This window comes from Vipera ursinii (genome assembly GCF_947247035.1).
Source record: "Vipera ursinii genome assembly, chromosome: 4".
NCBI classification, from domain to species: Eukaryota; Metazoa; Chordata; class Lepidosauria; order Squamata; family Viperidae; genus Vipera; species Vipera ursinii.
In genome coordinates, this window is record NC_139514.1 from 57,407,883 (window position 1) to 57,431,278 (window position 23,396).

Here is a 23,396-nt window from a genome sequence, read left to right on the forward strand (position 1 = left end):
CCACCATTTTACTAATGAGGCAGCAGGTACTACCAGTGTCAATTAAAGCCCGGTATGCACCCTTCTGTCCCGTCTGTGGGGTCACCAACACAATAGGGATTGCAAAGTGACTCACCGGTGCACTCACCATAGGATCCGCATTCGACAGATCAGTGCTGTCGAAGACCATCGGTTGATGTCCAGCAGCCATTGGTGTCTCCACCCCCGTCTGGGACGACCCCCTAGGCATCTCGCCCACCAGCTGATGTGCTGCTCATGTTCGTTCCACGGGCTTCCTGTGTGTAGCACTGCGTGTTCCAGGAGTTGTTGGGGCTGCTCAGGGCACCGGGACTGGACACTCGGCCACCCTATGTCCCGGCTGATCACAACAGAAACACCAAATCGGTGACCGAGTAGCTGGACTGGAAGGCCTTGGTGTTACGGTCAGGGTTTTTTGTCCTTCCTCCTTTGCCTTCTCAGTTTGGACTCTAGGCACACTCTCTGTTCTCCCCCGGAACTCCTGCAACCCTACATCCAGCTCTACCGTCACCTGAAACCAATCCTGCAATCTGTTTGGGATGCCGCGGACGATGCATTCCCTGTGAAGAGCCCCATCCAGACCCGCCCTGAAATGGTGGACCAGAAGGCATTCTGGCCATTATTGTAATTTACCAGCCACCCGTCAGAACTCACGGACGTAGTCGATAACAGGTCTCCCATGCTGTCTCAGACCCACTTCAGCCTCGGCTCTTTGGACCCGGGTGACGTCCTCGAACCATGCCCGTACCGCCTCCAGGAAGAGACCAGCATCACCCAGTTCTCTGGCGTGGCCGTTATATAAATCAGCTGCCCAGGCTGCGGCCTCGCCCTTGCAGGCTAGCTGTCACTGCCACCATTGCCCACTGGGATGAGTAGGCCGGGGCATACCTGTCCAGATGACTGATGGCATGGCTTAAAAACATAGCCAGGCGGTCAGGATGCCCGTCATAGGACATCAGCAGCGGTGGCAGACCCCAAACCACACCCAACCCCCATGGACCCATCTGTGGCCCTGGCCCTCGTGGGGTGGTATCATAGCATCGGGAACCCGCTGCCTGCCAGTCCAAAGCACTGGATGGTCTTGCTGCCTGCTGGGTAGGCACTCTGTCCGCTGTTGGCCTGGCGTCAGGAGCAATCTGTGTTGGTACTGCCGGGATGTGAGCAGCAGGGCCCCTCCCCTGGGATGTATCAGGACCAGGCGGAATCCGGAACCGCGGACTGGCCAGCCGGAAACGTGATGACCCCGAGCAAACAGGCTGAGTCTCAGTGTGCGACCACCGCATTGTGTCATGTTCCGCCTCTGGGACCGGCCATGGCATGGGCTCCTGGTACCCTGTCTCACCGAACCTATCCCGGAGTATCTCCATAGTGTGCCTGCCCGGCGCTGTGGAATAACTCCACTCCTTTTCGTCATCGGTGACACGTCACTCTCTCCACTCCGTTAACGGACCTCTTGGCCTTGCTGTTTGTCCCTGACCAGGGTCCATGTGGCCAAGAGCAGGGCTGAACCACCATTCCCCTCCATGGGTCCCGTCTCCTGCCTCCTGGGGATATTCAACCATGGCTACCGGCGGTGGGTCCCGTACCTAAGTTTCACCGCCAGTTGAGCTTCTCCTAACTGACATTTCAATAGGTGCTGCAGCTCCAGCTGGCTCTCCCTCAGCCACTGGGGCAGCCCCCTGTGTTCCCCCTGCCATACCTACGCCTGAGCAAAAAGACAGGTAGAGGTGAACAGGAAAAATAAAGGGAACACTGACTTACTGTCAATACACGTCCTCGAATAGAAGCAAACATGAATCTCCAGCAGGAACGTGTGACAAAACAGAGGTTGTTTTATTCAGCTCCAATGCACATAAAGTGAAAACAAAGTCAGCGTTGGTAGCACATCACTCCCAACACTTACATAGTCGCCAGGTACAGGGCTCCGCCCTCAATCTATAGACCAACATCCACCCATACATCCACATAAACCCTCCTCCCCCCCTACAGCTCCGTTTGCTGCTGTCTCCAGACGCCATCCCCATGCGCGTAAGTCAGCCTGCCTCCCCCCTATCCAGCAACCCACCCCCAGCCAGCTAGACCAGGTAACCCCCACCCTTTTACCCAAGCGTCTGGACCCACCGTACCCAGCTGCACAAGAAGAGCCAGGGCCCAAACCACCCTCTGCAAACCCAAGGAGGTCCGTTCCTGAGCTCTTCCGGTAGGCAGCCATCCTGGCAGGGAGCTCCAAACACTCCACTGCCCTGCCCAAAGTCCCCACGCCTAACCGGTCAGCAGCGGAGCCACCGAGATGCTCCAGACTCAGTGTAGCCCTTTCCAGCGCCTTCTGGAACAGCTGTTCGGTAGCAGCACCCTCTGTCGCCTCCCAGATCTGCTCTTCGGTGGCAGGCCCGGCAGGAAGATCCGTTTGCTCAGCCGCGCCTGCCAGCATTCCTGGAAGCAGCTGGCAGGCGGCTGAGGAAGCAGGGATCAGCTGGCAATCGGCAGGCCCAGCAGGAAGGCCCGTCTGCGCAGCCGCGCCTGCCAGCAATCCCAGAAGCAGCTGGCAGCCGGCCGAAGAAGCAAGATGCCCAGGAAGGCTGGCGGCGTCCATGGGAATGGGCAAGTGACATGGCTGCCTGGTGGTACGCTCCACGAGGAGACTGTTCAAGGGTGGATAGGGGCGAGAAGGGCCAGTGCGAGACTGTCCCCCCCCAAGGAATGTCAGGCCCATGGGGCTCGACACTTACTTGATCAACCACCTCCACTGTGCTGTTCCCCCACTGGGGCCCCAAGCCAACTGCCAAAGCCATATCTTTAGGCGCTTACGCAAGGATAGGAAGGTTGAGGCCAGTCTCACATCACGGAGCAAGATGTTCCAGAGGGCAGGAAGAACAGCAGAGGACCCTCCTCCTCCTGGACCCTGCCAACTGTTTCATCCAGAATTCTCTGCAGCTGCCAGGCCACCACCTTTTCCACCACCTTCCAGAATGGAAGGATGGAAATTTTGTACTATCTACGAAGTATTTTGTGCCCTTCCCCAGGTAATTTTATTCCTTAGGCAGCTGAACATTAAAAAAATTGAGAAAATAGCTACAATGCGGGAAAAAGAAATTTGATCCTGTGCTGCTTTTGTACGTTTGCCCACTGACAAAGAAATAATCATTCTATAATTTTAATGGTAGGTTTACAGAATAACAAAAAAATCCAGAAAAAAACATTTCAAAAGAGTTATAAATTGATTTGCATTTTAATGAGTGAAATAAGTATTTGACCCCTTCCCAAAACATGACTTAGTACTTGGTGGCAAAACCCTTGTTGGCAATCATAAAGGTCAGACGTTTCTTGTAGTTGACCACCAGGTTTGCAAACATCTCAGGAGGGATTTTGTCCCACTCCTCTTTGCAGATCCTCTCAAGTCATTAAGGTTTCGAGGCTGACGTTTGGCAGCTCGAACCTTCAGCTCCCTCCACAGATTTTCCATGGGATTAAGGTCAGGAGACTGGCTAGGCCACTCCAGGACCTTAATGTGTTTCTTCTTGATCCACTTCATTGCCTTGGTCATGTGTTTTGGGTCATTGCCATGCTGGAATACCCATCCACAACTCATTTTCAATGCCCTGGTTGAGGGAAGGAGGTTCTCATCCAAGATTTCACAGTACATGGTCCCATCCATTGTCCCTTAGATACAGTGAAGTTGTCCTACCACCTTACAGAAAAACACCCCCAAAGCATAATGTTTCCACCTCAATGTTTGGCGGTGGGTATGGTGTTCTTGGGGTCATAGGCAGCATTACTCCTCCTCCAAACACAGCGACTTGAGTTGATGCCAAAGAGCTCGATTTTGGTCTCATCTGACCACAACACTTTTACCTAGCTCTCCTCTGAATCATTCAGATGTTCACAGGCAAACTTCAGACGGGCCTGTACATGTGCTTTCTTGAGCAGGGGGACATTGTGGGCGCTGCAGGATTTCAGTACTTCACGGCATAATGTGTTACCAATTGTTTTCTTGCTAACTATGGTCCCAGCTGCCTTGAGATCATTCACAAGATCCTCCCATGTAGTTCTGGGCCGATTCCTCACCGTTCTCATGATCACTGAAACTCCACGAGGTGAGATCTTGCATGAAGCCCCAGACCAAGGGAGATTGACAGTTATGTAGTGTTTCTTCCATTTGTGAATAATCACACCAACTGTAGTCACCTTCTCACCAAGCTGCTTGGCGATAGTCTTATAGCCCATTCCAGCCTTGTGTAGGTCTGTAATCTTGTCCCTGATATCCTTAGACAGCTCTTTGGTCTTGGCCATGGTGGAGAGTTTGGAATTGGATTGATTGATTGCTTCTGTGGACAGGTGACTTTTATACAAGTGACAAACTGAGATTAGGAGCACCTTTAAGAGAGTACTCCTAATCTCAGCTCATTACCTCTATAAAAGATACCTGGGAGTCAGAAATTTTGTTGACTGATAGAGGATCAAATTTTGCTGAATGAACAGCATCTATTTACAGTTTTTTAAAAACTCTAAAATTTTTGTTCTACATTCTCACTTAAGAGTTATACATAACTACTTATTCCAAGAAACTACAAACAAGCTAAATGGTGCTTGCAACTTCTAGTTTTATTATATAGTTTTATTATATATACATAGTATATGTGCACAAATACATACACATTTCAAGGGCTGCATATTAAATATTATGACGTTATGATTATTACAATAGATCAACAGAAACTAAGTTGGCACACAGATAAAAAGAAATGAAATAACTAACAAACGGAAAGTGAAATCTGCCTTTCAGCAGAATTTAGACTGCAATTGGGACCAGCAACTCAATTGTTAAGCAAAGCAGTTGGTTAGTGAAAATCAGGTGACCATGCATATAATTTCACTTTACATTTTCTTTATTTTATATTATCAGAATGTTACAATCCCAAATAGCTGGGTGAGCCCAAATGACTAGGAAGATTTCTGGAACTCTACTCAGGAAGAAACCAGGTAAAAAGGCAAGTCTTATAGCCTTTTCTCCATTTCCCCAAATTTTGGGATAATTAGCAAGAAGAGATTAAATGTTTATATCCACATTAACTGAAGAGAAAGGGATTACAAGAGAGACTATACGCACTTTTGTTGACAGGGTGATGTCTCTGCTTTTTAGTGTGCTGTCTAGATTTGCCATGGCTTTCCTCCCAAGGAGCAAGCGTCTTTTAATTTCTTGGCTACAGTCCCCATCTGCAGTGATCTTGGAGCCCAGGAAAATAAAATCTGTCACTACCTCCATTTCTTCCCCATCTATTTGCCAGGAATTGAGAGGGCCAGTTGCCATGATCTTGGTTTTCTTAATGTTTAGTTTCAACCCAAGTTTTGCACTCTCCTTCTTCACTCGCAACAAGAGGCTCTTTAGTTCCTCTTCACTTTCTGCCATTAGAGTGGTATCATCTGCATACCTTAGGTTGTTGATGTTTCTTCCGGCAATCTTAATTCCAACTTTTGATTCATCTAGCCCTGCCTTTCTCATGATGTGCTCTGCATATAAGTTAAATAGGCAAGGCGACAGTATACAGCCTTGCCGGATTCCTTTCCCAATTTTGAACCAATCAGTGGTTCCGTGTCCAGTTCTCACTGTTGCTTCTTGGCCTGCATATAGGTTTCTCAAGAGACAAATAAGATGGTCTGGTATGCCCATCTCTTTAAGGACTTGCCACAGTTTGTTATGATCCACACAATCAAAGGCTTTAGCATAGTCAATGAAGCAGAAGTAGATGTTTTTCTGGAACTCTCTAGCTTTCTACATGATCCAGCGTATGTTAGCAATTTGATCTCTAGTTGCTCTGCCTCTTCGAAATCCTGCCTGTACTTCTGGTAGTTCTCGATCCACATACTGCTGGAGTCTAGCTTGTAGAATTTTAAGCATAACTTTACTAGCATGAGAAATGATAATTTAGTACCTCTCTAGTACCTCTAAAATTTCCATATAGCCCAAAAGATCTGATGTCATATATAACCAGCAAATGTCAAAATGAAACCACCATCTTAATAGATTTAAATCAGACATGTCAAACTCGCAACGTCACATGATGTCGCGTGACATATCGGAGCATTTTCGCCATTGCTGGCAATGGGGTGGGCGCGGTTTCTTCATGACGCGTCCAGCCCACGGGCCGGCAGTTTGACACCCCTGGTTTAAATCTCATCTTTTCTGATAAGCATTTACGGACTATATAGAAGCTGAACAAACGTCTATTTTATGCCATGATTATATAACTAAATTGCTTTATATTATATGTACTGATACAATTGTGACAAATTTTAAAATAGTAAAACAGTAAATACTATTAATAGTAAAGAAAATACTATTTGTTTTAGTAAATAGAACAAATATTGTAACAAATAGTAAAACAACTATCAGTAAAAATACTATTAAACAAAATAGTAAACAAAACTGTTTAACTAGTTCTATTTGCCAACTGGCATCTAGCCTCCAACAGAATATTCCAGTAAAATTTTACCCTCCATATAAAAGGAACTGCCACCCCTGCTTTAAAATAAATGCCTTTTCAAACAATGTCACTGATTGGTTTAAAAAAAGAGGTATTAGAATTTTTGCAGCTTCTTTTCCTTTATTGATAGAGGCCAACCTATTATCCATATATCATCCATATACAGATAAGATACCAAAAAAGGGTAACAAAGGGTAGTCAAAACAAAGAATAAAAAAGAATGTTTTATTCATCTTGTTTTCTAGAATTTATGCTTTCTTATCTTTATTTCATTTACTGAGAAACAACTAAATTGGTAGAAATATAAGAGTGAAGCTTAGTTCCCATTTTAATTCTAAGTAGCTTGTCATTTGTGATAGCTGTCAACCAGTGATCCACAAAATGCAAATAAAATATTTATAAGAAGTTACACTGAAATTATCCTTAACTGCAGCTTCTACCATATACAAGAACATTGTTCTTAAAAATAAGAACTATAGAACTGCAATTGCAAAAACAGAAGAAAAAACATTCATCCTTATAACTATATTCAAATCTCTTCCAAATGATAGCATTTATCTGGGCCAATCCTATCAGAAGCATGCTGAAAACTCTGTAGCCCAAAGTTTATGTGGAGAATACATGAACAGAGAATGTTTATATTGTGAGTTTACTGCTTTGAAGAAACATATTTAATGAAAATAAATATACCCATTCTGATACATGACTCCTCTACTGACCTTCCCCAAGCCAGGCAGTTTGCAGTTTTTGAGCTGCAAACTTTAGATAGCCACTAGTTTGCACTAAGAGTTGATGCTTTTGTACATCTTAGTTGTCATCTAGTAGTCCAGATTTCTGCAGCTCAGATATAACAACCCTGTCTAGATATATGGACTTTAAATCCTAGAATTCATAACATAAGCTATATTGGCTGGGAATTATGGGAACCGAAGTTCATGTATATCAAGGGCATCCATTTTGTAGCTAATATTTTTCAAGATGCTATTCAAGGCATCAACTCAGCAGTCACCTGTTCTATGAATTTTTAAAAATTCCTTGAAAGTTCTATCACAGAATATGTTCCTCTTTCTAGCTGACAGAATGTCTTAAAAGATCACTGAAGTTACCTTCTTTACAAAAAGGATTTGTTCTTCTTTGTTCATTTGAGGAATATGAGACGTCAAAGCCAAATATAACATTGAAAAAAAGAACAAAGTGAACTTTTAATAACTACTACTGTATAACCAATTAAGCATGAAAACACTTTTGAATTATTTGCCATGGTAACGTCATCAATAATGAAGTTGTCTGCATAAAAATATGGAGAACTCAATAACAACATTGAGGAGGCTGATCAAGAGATTATTTCATATCTCATCTGGAATTTTCGGTGAGGTAATAACTGTACTGCATGCTTTCAAATTATATTGTTGCTCTACTGCAAAACAATGCTTAATAAAGGAATACCTGAGCTACAGGTTTGATACAGATTTTTTTTAAAAAAATATTTCATTCTTTTGAATCAAATATTGACCTTCAAAATGTGACTGAATTCCAAAAGAAGACCCCAATGACCAGCAAGGAGTAACATGGGGATTACATCAAGACCTCAAGAAGTTCAGCCATTTCAGCAAATACTTCCATTTTGACCAAAGACAACAGCTTTGCTAAAATATAAACCAAAGACACTGCGTGAAAACTTCCCAGCACCAGTATTAGAGAGTGATGACATGAAAAATGTGATTAAAATATTAAAAGGTTAATAGTAAAACATTAAAATGTATAAAGGGGCAGCCATATTTACAAAAGCAAACAAAAGCATGTCACAGATCTATCCTTGAAACAGTGAAGAGATCGAGGCAGCATGACTTTTCTGTTGCATCACCTGCCTCTGAAATAGGACACTCCCACCTCCTCCCGACTCATAGTTCAAGTAAACTCAACTTGCCATCCTTTACATGGGCCTTGAAGACCTGACTCTTTCTTCACACAGAGTTAGAAAGTATATGCCTTGGTCGAAGAGCTATTAATATGCTGGGTATATTAGATCTGGAATACAGGTTTCCTTTTGTTTTTACTCTACTGCAGACATGTCAAACTCACGATGTCACGCAACGTATCGGAGCTTTTTCTCCACTGCCGGCAATGGGATGGGCATGGTTTCCTGATGACGCATCCGGCCCATGGGCCGGTAGTTTGACACCCCTGCTCTACTGGATATAATTTTAACTTGTATACTGCCAATTTTACACATTTAATTTAGAAACAAATTTTGGTAAGTTGTAAAGTGATTCTTCAGAAGAGTGAACACATCAACTGTTAAACCGCTGCTACCAATCTTCAGATGAAATGCAGTACACAACCAAAGTACATTTTTTAATCTCAGAATACTAATTTTAAATTATAACATAATGCATCACACTTGGCCAAGTGTCAGATTCTAAAAGCAGCAAGATAAATCTAATATTCTCTTAAAAGACACAAGATAATAATTGTCACCTATTCTATTTCTGACCTCCTGAAAGTCCAGCCCTGGTGATTCTTCAGAATGCCAAAGTCAGCAATCTGACAACTGTGTCAAAAGGATAGACAACCACAGAGTGTGTTTATGTATAAAACCAAGGTAGGACAAAATAGAAAATATCATTTTCAGGGATTTGCCCATCACAGCAATTCTAAAATTAATCCATCCATTGATTATCCCAAGAACAGTGTATTTTAGTGAATGAGGAGAGTGTCCTAATTTACCTATCTCTTATTTCACTGGATGCCACTTTCCATATAACTGCATGAAGGAATATCTGTGCCTGCCATTAGCTAGCTGATCTAGCCTACCAATATGTTCTTATGCCTTACTTTTTAAATTCTTGATAAATAGCTTCATTAGGGATAAGCACCGTTCCTAATAAATACACCTCCTCCTTGCACGTACCTCCTCAATCTGCTGCTTGATCTTTAACCAAAGCATTCTCCAATCCAGATCTAGGGATCATTTCAATTTTCATCAGATATTTAATAGAGATTAAAAGTATTTTAAAGGAGTACAACAAATCTACACTATTGATACATTCCAGTCAAAACATCTGATCTCAGTCACATTTATTTCTAATTTATGACATAGATTCTGCCTTTGATAGAGAAGCTCAAGATAGCCAATGCTTTCTTCTCCTACTTCTCTCCCCAAACAACCACCCTTTGAAAAAGGATGGACTGACAGTTAGTGACTGATTTGAAGTCACCTAGTGAGCTTCTATGGTTGAAGACAGTTCATGGTTTAGAGGCAGCTCAGAAGAGGTTATAGGCATCAGTTAAATCAAATGTAATTTGTGAACTGGATCCAACCTAGCTAATTAAAGTGGCTAGGGAGGGCACTGGGAGCTGTATGCAGCTGTAGTGAATGCCTCTTTAGGAAAGGCAGGAAGGAGAGATCCTAGAGGTCCTTAAAGAGGCATTTATTTGCCTACCCCATAAAGAGGTGAGGCTTGTAGTTGATAAAATTATCATCTTATTTTTAACTTTTCCTTGAGAGGGTTGCGACTGCAAAAAGCTCTGAAGATTACAGATTTTGAAAATTCCCTTCTGGTTTTAGACCTGGGCATGGCAAAGAAACCACATTAGTAGCTCTTATGGATGACCTAGAGTGGGTCTTGGATTGAGGTAGAACAACCATCCTTGTCCTCTACCTCTTTCAGGAATTTATGACAGGGTTTACCAGAGTACCCTTCTGAACCATACGTGAGGGCTGAGAGTTGGAGGCACTGTTTTATGGTAATTCTGTTTCTACCTAAATAAGTGGGTTCAGTGGGTGACTGCGAAGAGAAAAAGTTAGATCCACAGACCTCAGAGGTCAGTTCTTTCTGTTATCCTGTGTAATATCTACATTTCTGCTAGCTCATTCATCTGTTTAAGATGAAATATCATCTATAGCAGAGGTCCCCAATCCCGTACCGGTACTGGTCCATGGCCTGTTAGCAACCGGGCTGCCCAGCTGGCGGTGAGCAGTGGCTGAACGAGCAAAACTACAACACTCCCCCTCACGGTCTATGGAAAAATGGTCTTCCACAAAACCAGTCCCTGGTGCCAAAAAAGTTGGAAACTGCTGATCTATATTAGGTGAGATTCAACTATACATCTCCAATCAAGACCGCTTGGAAGATGTGATAGAAGTCATAACTTGGTGCCTGGAGGCTGTCAATATACGGATGGGGAAAAACAGGCTCAGACTCAATCCAAACAAGACAGTGGCTATTGATTCAGAAGCTGCCTAATTCCAGGATTGTATAATCTTTGCCTCCTAATGGAGCTGGGCTCTCCCAGAAAGAGCACTCTTAATCTGGGGGCCTTTATGGATTCACAGCTCCTGCTTAAAGACTAAGAAGAAACCATGGCCATGAAGCTATTGCATAACTTTAGCTGATATGACAATTGCAACCTTACCTTACAGTAGTGGCCAAAATTGTGGAAACCTTTTGGGAAAAGTGTACAGTAGAAATGCCACCTTTGGTTAAGTTTCCACCAATTTTTCTTCTAATTTCTTTATAACTGTAGCCTTGTTCACTTAATACTACTACTTTACATCGCTTTCTGGGCAACCAGTCAACTCTTTGCACCATTACTTGAATTTTATTACATTTTACAAGTTCACTAAATGAAAGAAAAAAAAACCAACCAATGTGATAGCGATCACATAACACACTGACAAATGTCCTCCTCTCAGCTTCAATACATGACATCAATAACTGAATCCTACTGTGATCTGGTTGGCTCATTGCCAAAACAAGATGACACCTGATTGGCTCTCTAAACACTCATGCTCATTGGCTACAATCAGATGAAGGAAAGCTACCTGATATCAACCTAAGCAAGTTGTGCTTCCTTTTTCTGGTTACTTGGCTATAACTTTTCATAGAATACAGTGCAGATAATTGAACAAACTATGTTGCATTACATTCTTGATTAAATTATCTTTCCATTGATACATAGTTTCATGATGCTACTCCAAAAAAAGTAGTGCTTATTAGCCATCAAACCTCAAAAATACACTTTTCCCAAAAGGTTTCCACAATTTTGGCCACTACTGTAGAGGACGTATTGAAGACAGTCACTCATGCCCTTGTTATATATCGATTACTGTTCTGGTTTCCAGCATGTTTTGGGGTGCAATTCAAGATGCAGGTCACTTATATCAAGTCCTATGTGGTTTGCGGCCTAGATATCTTCCTACCCAATTAGAGAACACTAATCAATGGTCTCCATCTACTAGGAGGTATGGCAAGATTTGGCCCCAAGATGGGTGTTTTTATAACAACTCTCCTCTTCTGCAACAGAGTACAGCAGTTTGTACTCTGAAGCATGAATGGACCCCAGCCTTATTGCACTTCAAAAGCAAGAGAAAATAGGTCTCTTTCAGAGGGTCTTTGGTCATTAACTTATACAAGAGCATTGTTTTCTCTAATTCTAGATTTTCAGTCTTTTATTTGAATTTATTACCAAAACAACAAGGAGGGAAACACTGCTTAATAAAAGCCCAAACAATGAAGGACAAATGCAAAACATCTCATACCTACTGTACAGCTCCCGAATTCACGTTATTAAAAGAGAAGGAAGTAAATCATAATCACAACTTAACAAGATCCTGTTATTACAGTCAATGTTAATATGTTAGTCTTAATGTGGATTTGAGTTCTTGGTCTGATCTACATTTTGGGATCTGACATTTTCTCATGCTAGACTAAAAATGGAATGCAACTCCATATTCTAAGTCTCATTATAAATTCAAGCCACGATCTTGTTAGAATACCTTGGGTCAAACTGCATTAGAACAGATTACGTCTGGAGTTCTAAATTAAGGGTATATTGTGACCAACCTATCATAATCACATAATATTGAATTTTCAGGCCCAAGCCCAAACATGACACAGCAAAATCCAATCAAGTTCAATGCTTTATTTATTTACATCTAATTATAGAATCTTGCCAAATTAAACTTATAAGTCTTTACTCTTAGATATATCCTGAGATTCTAGGGCAGGGGTAGGCAACCTTGGCTCTTTTAATGACTCGTGGACTTCAACTCCCAGAATTCCTCAGCCAGCCACACTGAGGGGAAAGGGAGAGGTTTCCAAGCTGAGCCATGCTGGCTCAGGAATTCTGGGAGTTGAAGTCCACGAGTCATAAAAGAGCCAAGGTTGCCTACCCCTGTTCTAGGGTGTGTGGCTATCTTGAACCTCTTTCCTATTCCATCCAATTCAGGACTACGCAGTCTTTTAATTTGGGCCTTAGAATGTACTGCCTACTCCTTGGGAAAACTGTGCTGCAAAGAGATTACTTCCCCAGGTGCACACTCCAGCACACGGATATACTACTGGGAAGTAGATGATGTTTTCTGATCACTTAACTTCCTCTTCAAAATTGATGGCCAGAGAATCTAAAAAGCAGTGCATAACAACATGAAATACAAAAGGTTCTTAATTCAATATATTTTTATAAACACGATAAAGACTATATAATAATGCATTTTGAAGCACACCTAAAGACGAATAAGTGCTTGCATTTATCATGGCAAATGTATGTCACTTAAATGTTTCCAACAAAGATATATATCGAGGTGGATGTGGATGTGGAATGGAATACTTTATTTCGTCAAGTGTGATTAGAAACACAAGGATTTGTCTCCAGTGCAGAAGCTCTCAGAGTACATGAGAGTACACAGAGTAATAATAATCATAATAATAATACTAATGAAAGGGTAGTAAAGATGAAGGATAATAATAATAATAATAATAATAATAATAATAATAATAATAATAATAATAATACTATAGCCCTACAATGTGGGTAAATATACATAGACATTAGACAGTACTGTGAGAATTCTGTGTTCAGCAGAGTAATGGCACGTGGGGAAAAATTGTGTCTAGTTGTTTTGGCATGCAATGCCCAATAGCGGCATCCCGAGGGGAGGAGTTGAAACAGTTTATGTTCAGGATGTGAATTGGTCTGTATTTTCTCAGCCTTCCTTCTGACCTGCGCAATATACAGGTCTTCTATGGAAGGTAGGCTGGTTGCAATTGTTTTTTCTGCAGTCTTAACTACATATAATGGGGCGACTGTCAAAGTCACTGTCCTGTACAAATTCCAGAGCATCCAGGAGAATATCAGAAAGATAGCGCTCAAAGATGAGCTTCTGAGAGAATGCCTGAGATGGTAGCACAAACATGGGCAGAAGATCAAACAGAGGAAGTGCTATGGCGAGACAAGACCTTGCATGGAATGTACTTTCAAGATAGCTGAGGTGGCCAACACTGGTAAATCTTACCAGTGACCGAAAGGGATGGGCTAAAAGGCAGCACTCAGGAACTGATCAGAGCAACACAAGAACAGGCACTAAGCACCAAATCCACACAAGAAGTAAACCACACTAGATAGGACCCAAGATACAGAGAGACCTCAGAGACAATTTAACAGTGTATAGGCTAGACCAGACATGTCAAACTCGTGACATCGCACAATGTATCAGGACAGTTTTGTCATTGCCGGCAATGGGGTGGGTGGGCTCAGCTTCTGGATGATGCGCCCAGCCCGCAGGGCGGCAGTTTGACACCCCTGGGCTAGACCTTCCACAGAAAGTCATGAAGAATAAGATCCCATGGGACTTATGTATCCAAATTCACATTGGCAGGCATTAGCCAATCAACCAGAGACTGTAGTAATAAGACAAGAACCAGAAGACAGAGGCAATGATATGGTGGAGCCAAGTGATAGAGATATCAGGAAAAAGGAATACGTAAACCAGAAGTACTAGATTTTGAAGGAGGAACTAGAGAAGATATGCAAAGTAAAGGCTAAAGTGATCCCACTGGTGGCAAGATTGAGGAAAACACAAACCATCTAGAAGGGTGAAATATGAATTTATATTTATATACAACCACACACACACACACACACACACACACACATATACAATATACTCACACCCAGCTTTTTCATTTTTTTTCTTACCCTTCTTCTAAAAAAGGATGGTATATATCCTGTTAATTAACCAAAAATGACAACTATGCAAAAAGGTACCTAATGATCTCTCTCGAATGAAGGGAAATATACATGTCCCAGGATGATGTTGCTGGATCCAACCTGGGTTGGTCACCAGGACCAGAGGTTTTGTCTTCTGAGATTTTGGACTTGTGCTGGAGCCCCCATCCTCGGGGAACTTCTCTCTAGCGAAGAGAGATGTTCACTGAGGATGGGGGCTCCAGCACGAGTCTAAAGGCTCAGAAGACAAAACCTCTGGTCCCGGTCACTGACCCAGATGGGTCCTGCAATGATCTCTCTAAGTGGAGCTGAGACTACACTTCTATTTTTTATTACCATTCAGCACTCTACAAAAAGTCTTCAACTTACAACCGCAACTGAGCCCAAAGTTTTGTTTGCTAAGTGAGACAGTTAAGTGAATTTTGCCCCATTTTATAACCTTGCTTGCCATAGTTGTTAAGTGAATCACTGTGATTATTAAGTTAGTAATATGATAGTAACATAACTTTCTGATAAGCACTGACTTTGCTGATCAGAAAGTTGAAAAAAAATTATTGCATGACTCTGGGACCCTGCAACCATAAATATGAGTCAATTGCCAAACTTCTGAAATTTGATCCCATGATTATGGGGTTGCTGCAACAGTCATAGGTGTGAAAAACTGTCATAAATCAGTGCCGGTTTTGAGTGCCATTGTAATTTTGGTTACTAAATGAACTGTTGTAAGTATAGGACTACTTGTACTGACCAGAGCCAGAAAGAAAAGCAGGTTATTGAGGATCTTGAAGATTATGTAGTCAACAGATTACCAGCATATTTATTAGATTATACTAGGATTACTATCAATCAATACATGTTCTTTTAACTATCTTGGTTGGGGAAGAATTATTATTTTTTTATGCATCAACTCTTGCAGGCCTACATATCCATAAATTAGCCACCTTGGAAAATGAAACTCACACAGTTCAGGAAAATATATTCTTATCCACAATGAATGGATAAACAGGAAAAAAAGGGTTCAAGATTCCATTCATTTTTAATTTTTAAAGAGATCCATGAACAATCCTGTATCATTACGATTATGCAACTTTTTGATCCATCAAGATTCAGTATCTCACTTAACATCTGGTAAAAAATGTACCTTGTGATATTAAGATATTAAATGCTTTGTAATTCCACTTTCATTTTTTTAATACTGTATAATTGTCAATCAGAATTTTGCTAAACTGTTAGTAAGCAGGTAATATAAACAATTATCTGTGATTGCATGCACATACACACTAAGAAACTTGATTCTTTATATTTTCTAGGCCATAAGAACACTATGTTTTAACATTTAACTAGATAGACTACATATTAAATATACTGTATATTCAAACTGTCTACAAAAAAGGCAATTTCAAGTTGCTAACTACATTATCATCATTGGTCCATATACCAGATAATGTCACTACAGTATTAATATCTTCCAAAGCTATGCTTTAGTGTATATGCATTTGATCTGAAGCAATTTATGAATAGCTCAAGAAGCAGACAATTTCACGTTAAAACTTCACAACATTTTCTTGTATAGTCCAAATATATGAACCTATGCAATACACCTCTAACGAAACTTAGTAAACATCTATCCATAGTGTATTGCATGTTCCCCAACCTTCACAACTCCAGATATGTGGATTTCTATCCCCAGCATTTTTCTATTGGCTAAGGAAATCTGGATAGTTGAAATCTATACAATAAATCCAAATTAAGATATAATGATATAAAGTTCAATTTATTTCACTCAATTATAGTTGTGATAAAAACGGGAGGGGGAACACTACATACACTGCTTTGAGCTGCTCAATAAAAGTCAGTAAATAAAGCTACCAAATAAATATAGCAGGACACATGTAAAATCATCAAAAATATCAGAGATGGCTTCTGTGTTACCGGGGGGGGGGGGGGGAGAAATCAAAGTATATATTTTTTTTATATATATTTGTATGGCTGGAATTTAGTATAGTTAAGAGATTAGAATAAATTAAAAAAATATTCTGAATCACTATATAAAATCTCAACTCATCATACCACCAATATAGTAATAAAATGTATTCATAAATTAGTAAAGCATATTTTGAACATATTACTGCTTTATCATTATATCATAAAATTTAAATACAGATGTTACTTTCACCTAAAATTTACTATTCTATACAAGTCTGATGAATTAGTAGATTGCATATCAAAAGTGGTAAGATTTTAATATTAAAGAACAAGGCAAATGATTACTTAAATAAATTAAAATTGATGTAGCATCCTCTTCCAAAATGTCTATGCAGTATATCCAATATGTAACTGTAACAGAATACTTTCTTACCTTAGCTATTTCTGTAATAATGTATTGTAAAAAACAGTGTAATATTTATAAACACTCACTAACTCTATTTAATTCTTTCAGGAATTACTATATTATTTAAAATTGTAATATTCATTCATTCCAAACAAGTTATTCCATTTGGGAAATAATCCTTGTATTATTCATTGGGAAACTTCAAAATGATCTTGATAAGGTGCATTAATCCAATTTTGGTTCAACTGCTCAAAACTTTCCCTAGAGTCAATTTGATATTTCAACATAAAAGTGGTTATACTAGAACACAAGGTGCACATCCTCTAAAATCCAAATGGTATGTATGTTTTCAAGATTACAGAACATGTTGAAGCAGTAGAAAAATAAACCAATAAACACAACTTAGTATGCCATTACATAAGCTACAATATTTTAAAAATAAAATAAAATTTTCTAGACGCCTATTAGCTGTGAGTTTATCATGCAAATGAACTTTTATCAACTTTCTATTAAATTCAGTCGATACCATATCTGCTATGTAAATGTATTAACATGGAGTTATACAGGAATGAGAAAATGAAGATGTCAGTTATAAAGAATCTTTCACAGTTACTTTCTTTGAAAACAAAATGCTCCAATATTAAATAAGACATCTCTTTTAAGCAGACCGTAATATACCATAACAATGACGCAGAGAATGGGTAATAATGATTGAGGGTGAATTTAAAGTGTTACTTAAAATGTCTATTGATGGTAGTTTCTATGCATGCAGGTATTCATTTAACTGCAGGGCAATAAAACTTCATTAAATGCTACTTTATTGATACAGCATTACTAACATGTGTAACTCTACGTAAAACACTGGATGTTATTGAGGAAGAAGTTGTCAATTGGAAGCTTTGATTATAACTGTCCAATTCCATTTTAATATTAACTGATAATTTAATATTAACCATATTTTTAAACAATTGTTACTATTTCTGTCATAGCTTTTTGACATATTACTTATCAGCATACTAATAAGCAGAGTAAATGATTTTATATTAGACGTTCCTATACTGTATTGAGCTATTTATGAGGCATGTTTGCTTTATAATATCCATATCACTCTCCTGGGTAACAAATATACTTTTTAGGCTGATTTTTTTTCTAATTAGGAAATGAGATGCCAGAAAAACATGGGGAAAGGGATGGGAAGGTTTCTGTGCAAGGTTTTCATTTTCTTAAGCCTTCACATACAAAGTCCTAATATATGGTAATGCAGTTTTCAGAAACAGGTATATAGCCGGTATATAGATCATTGGCTGAGAATACTGTACACTCCAAGCTGTTCTACCATTTACCTACTTGTAATCAATTATTAATTAATAACTGCTAATTGCTGTTTACTGGACTTATTCAAGAATCATTAAGTCACTTTACTATCATATTTGTTTTAATCACCAAAAATGCTTTAAACTGGTTATCAGGAAACCGCCACCATTTCAATTTTCTTTTCAGTTCCATGCTTCAGATGTTTATGTAAATTTTAGAGCAGATTGAACAGGAACATTCACACTAGCATTTTACTTGATAAAATTATAGAAATCATTAGCAAGTTCTATGTCTTTTTACTTTGTCAGAGCCTAAATGCAGCATATATGAGAAAACAGAGTAACTGACATCATAAATTGAGTATCAATCTCTACTCATCAAAATAAACACATATTATTTCCAATTTCAATGAAAACAGCAGTACTTATGCCAAAAATTTAAAAGACAGATGAGGTTATCATATCTATAACAGTACAATACTGCGAACCTAAGCTATGTATCTCCTAAAATACATCTAAAAGCAACATTGTACAATAATTTAAAATAATAATGTAAATTGACAGCAGAAAAACTGGGTTTAACTTCTCTAAAGTGATAACTATGTTACTACTTATGGGAGCTGATTCATAACATGGCTATCACTTTGGAGAATATTTAACTCAATTTTTCTTATAAAACAATTGAAACAATCAAAAGGAACAGAAATAACAAGCTTGAGAGAGAGGTTTCATGGCGATCATGGATTTAATCACTATTCAAGAGGAAAATACTTGACATTTCCACGCTCTTACACAGGTGTCTCATTTATCATCCATATCTGTACAAATAGCAGTATCTCTGGATTCAAAACCCTGACTCTGCAAATAAGCAATAGTTTCTTCAACTTTTCCTACAATTTGAAAGCTCTATTTTAAACAGCAAGACCACACAATCTTTATTATAACTATTAATGAACAATACTAGACTCAGGCTGAAACCCACAGATTTTGAAATACTTAACTTGCAGCTTTAATTTTGCCTTTAAAAAGGTAAAATAGTTTGGAGAATTATTAGATTGGTTTCTCTTGCTGATTGTAAGCATCAATATTAACATGTAAGAATGAAGAATTCCTCACTCCAATTTTCTACTGTTCTCATTATTTCTTAAAGCAAACTTTCCAAAACTTGTACCTAAAGATGAATTAATGTCTTACACCATACATCTTAGAATATGAACTGAATTGTAGACTAAAACTCCTAGAGCATAACAGAGCAAGATGGCCTAAACTGAGTGCTCTCTTGTTGAACTATCCATAGTCTGACTTTATTATCATCAACTATTAGGTAATTATGACCATCATAGTTTCTTTGATTTGGGCTACCTTACCCAAAATGCTTACAAACTGGACTCTCACATATACACATCTGTCTACAACAAATCTATAATTTACCTCCTACGTAATTCAACTATAGTCGTACCCTGGTATTCAACTACTTTGAAACTCATCAAAACGCATTTTGACACAAAAATTTGTGCAGGTACTCGTTGTTTGTTTGGTAATGCACAAGCTAGAACTGATTGGTGTCAGCTGTCTTATGACTCACTACATTATTCTTTACGGGAAAAATCTGTTTTATACTCATCATTTTTGGTACTCATCGCCTCCCAGAACCAATTAATGATGAATACCAAGGTACCACTCTATTTTCTTTGCCTAATGTAAACTTATTCTAGAAAATAAACTTTAATATTCTTCTTCAATCTCAAATTCGATGGAAACAAAACATTTTGGAAATGATAGCTGGGAATTCTGAAAGTTACTGTCATAATACTTTCAAAGGCACCAATATGAAAATAGTTTGACTGTGTTCTTTCTGCAAAACTAAAAGCTATTTAAAATGTTTTCTTCTGATGCAGGCATATACATAGAATGAAGGCTACTGCTAAGCTTGTAAGCCGCCCTGAGTCTTTGGAGAAGGGCGGGATATAAATGGAATTAAAATAAATAAATAAATAAATAAATGTGCAATTTCTGATACCATTTATGCTATATCCACTTACCTATCAAATTTAATAAGATATATTTCAGAGTAGAAATATATGTAAAGAAGGAGCTGAAGTACTGTAGAAAGCAAATAATTTTTACATGCAGAAGATCCCCATTTAATTTCTATACAAAAGTGGGGGGAAAATATGGCCGAAACCCTGCTATTCAGTTTTATGAATTCTGTGAGGTTAGGACCAATAATTTGACTTCTGATATTCCTACAATTAAAATTTTAATACAGATTTAATATACAACCTATTTTAAAATATTGAATAGAAAATCACAACATATTTTAGTACATACTAACCATTAAATTTACATCAATGAAACAAAAGAAAATCAGCCCATGATTTTCCTATAATTATACCCAGTAAATACATAACCTAAGTTACAGAGAAATTAATAGCATATTACTCCTTAGAACCCTTTCTTTAAAATCACGTCAAACATTAATACTGTAGTCCAACATTTAAAACCTAAACACTCTTTGTGTACTGAATGATTGCACTTTGTGCCAGAAAATGAAATATTTTAAGATTTCAAATTCAGATAGCTCCCATCATAAATATCTGACATATGTAAATATCTAAAAAATGTTTCGACATTTTTAAAGATTGTCTTTTTAAAAACAATGTCACTAGAAACAAGAACTTCATTCCATCAAAAAATTCCCCAAATCATTTATCTTTATGCTAAATTACTTGGTTATAAAAGAAGAAATGCAGAAAAGCTGATATTATACCCACAGTAGATCAATAAATTGAATGAACATTCTTAAAAAAAGGAAATCATTTTAACTTAAAACTAAAGCTGTGAGATATTAGCATTGGAAAAAAAATCTCAAGTAATGCAATATAAACCATTTCTTGTTTTCTAATAAGATTTGTCCTATAAATTAATTTGTATCAAAATCTATGTAATTTAGGTAGATATGCTACAGGTTAATAAGATTTACCAACAGCTCTGCTTTTACTAAATTCAAGTAGGATAACTCTTTTGACACATCAGCCTATGCAGCTCCTAAAAAGTCAAACATTTCACACATATTTGCATATACATTCTGAGTATTTATTTCTGTTTACCTCCTCCCACCAAGTTCTTTTCTCCTCCCTGTCCGGCCATCTTGGGCCAAGAGGAGAAGCCATTACTTAACTAAATGACAGGACCAAGAACTTTTTTTTTTTTTTACTGAAAGAAGATACCTCTTTAGTCAGTTGTACAAAAACAGCCGCAACCTACAACCCGTTCTCTAGAAACGTCCTACGAAGTGAAAAGCTTAAGAAAAACCAAATCGTTCAATGAAGATGCACGTTGCAAGGAAGATGGATACAGCACGAGTAAACAAATCAGTTTGCGACAGACTCCTGAGAGTGACACACCACGGAAGAGGCGCCACGTTTCTTCAATACCCTTCTTCCTATTTATATCAATTCATTTTCAGCGATTCAATTCGGTCCGGGTTTTTTTTTTCCCCCTTCAGCAATTAAAAAACAAAACAAAACCCGAGAAGCGGTCCTTAATTAAATATCGCCCGATCTTCTCATTACTCAAGATAGATCGCTCCTAAATGGGAGAGAATCGGGCCGGCACCTTCTACCCTACTTTTTGGATAAATCCCTGAAAGTGGGCAACGGGAGCTTTCTATTCCAGCGGGCCGGAGAAGGGAAGAGCCGAGCGGTTCTCTCCCGAGAGCCAAGCGAGCAAGGGGGAGTCAGCGCGATGCCGAACCTCACGGTCGCGAGGTGACGGTTTAATTCCGCAGCTCTCCAGCACACTCACACAGGCTCCTTACACAAGTGTGCACACACACACACACGCATACACACACACAAACCCGGGAGGGTGGCTCCCTGGTCGGTTGCCTCCTCCCCCACCCCAGTCCCCTTACCTTTAACAGCAAGGCCTTCGTTCTGGCGCCATCTTCATGAAGCCTTAAAAATCCGAAGAGTCGGCTGCACAAGGGGGAATCAAGCGACAGAGAGAGATTGAGCAAAACAGACACGTTCGCGGAGTCCCCCAGCCCACCCCGCCCCAAACAGATCGCTCCGTGCGCTCCCTCGCACTCGCTGGCAGGGGCAGAGCCCTCGCTCCGGCCCAAGAGCACCGCCACACTCACACTCGGCTTTTTCTCCCTCTCACGCGCACATACACACACACACACACACACACGCTCGCTCGCCCGCTCGCTCGCTCGTACACCTCGGGCGGGCGGGCAAGAGAGATCACCGGACGAGCCGGGACACGGAGGCTGCCGTCTGAGTACCTGTCGAGGCCAGAGAGGACTTCTCTTTCCTCCGCTGTCAGGCTGGCGAAGTCCTCCTCGCTCTGGCCGCTCGCTTTCCCCGCCGCCATTTTCTTTTCCTCATCACCGAAAGCAGTAGAGGCAGCGGCAGCGGCGGCGGCGGCGGCGGCAGCGGCGGCGAGCGACACTCCACACGATTTCATGGAAACGCAACGTAATTAACTCACGATCGCAAGCCCCCCTCCCCGCGCGCCCCAACACCCCCCCAGTGCCGGGCGGGGCGGGGTGCCCGACACACACGCACCACCACAACTTTTATTACAACAACAACAGCCGGCAGGGAGGGGGAGGGAGAGAAAGGCGGGGGGAAGCCCCGCTGATCGGAGGAGGAGGGAGCAGGAAGGGAGCCCCAGCGCTGAAGACCGGGGGGGGGGGGAGTGGGAGGAGAAGGAGGAGGAGGCTGCGGCTGCTGCTGCTGGCGGTGACGGAGCAGTGTTTACATCGCTGCTTAGCCGCCAGCCCCGGCGACGAAAAGTGAGTGGAGGTCGAGGTGACAGGGACCCGCGCCCGGCCGCGAGGGGTGTATTTGTTGCCTGTACAAACTTCCCCGGCAGCTGAACAAAGTTGTTGTAATTGTGTCACACAGCGAACCCCACGCCGCCACCGTGACCCCCCCCCCTCCCCACCCCGTTTCCCTGTGCCCACGCAGCCAATCCCCGCGCTTAGGCGTGGACACGTGACCTTTGTTGACTTACGTCAGTCGCAGCGCTCTTCTAGCGCTACGCTCGAGCTTGGTTATCGGCGCTGCTCGGATCGAGGAGCTAAAAGCCATTATGTAGTTGAGGCTGTATTTTCAGACCTTCCAACTGCAATATGTGGAGACCCCTCACATGCGGCAAGGGGAATTAAACGGGGCAAATTTCAAAGGATCCCATCACTGAAAGAATTATTTAAATTGGCACGTAGTCTTT

General features: G+C 40.5%; 1 protein-coding gene across 5 annotated transcripts in view; it reads right to left on the bottom strand.

Moving 5' to 3' along the window:
* The window catches only part of KDM6A (lysine demethylase 6A), a 167,951-nt gene extending 145,238 nt beyond the window's left edge, over window positions 1-22,713 (bottom strand). For all 5 annotated transcript variants that reach the window (XM_083362452.1, XM_083362453.1, XM_083362450.1 and 2 more), the window contains exons 1-2: window positions 22,447-22,713; window positions 22,072-22,135 (exon numbers count right to left, since the gene is read on the bottom strand). In XM_083362452.1, the coding sequence (XP_083218578.1) occupies window positions 22,072-22,135; window positions 22,447-22,628 (246 nt within the window). In that variant the 5' untranslated portion in view covers window positions 22,629-22,713. The remainder of the gene's footprint in view (window positions 1-22,071; window positions 22,136-22,446) is intronic.
* Between the last annotated feature and the right edge of the window lie 683 nt (window positions 22,714-23,396).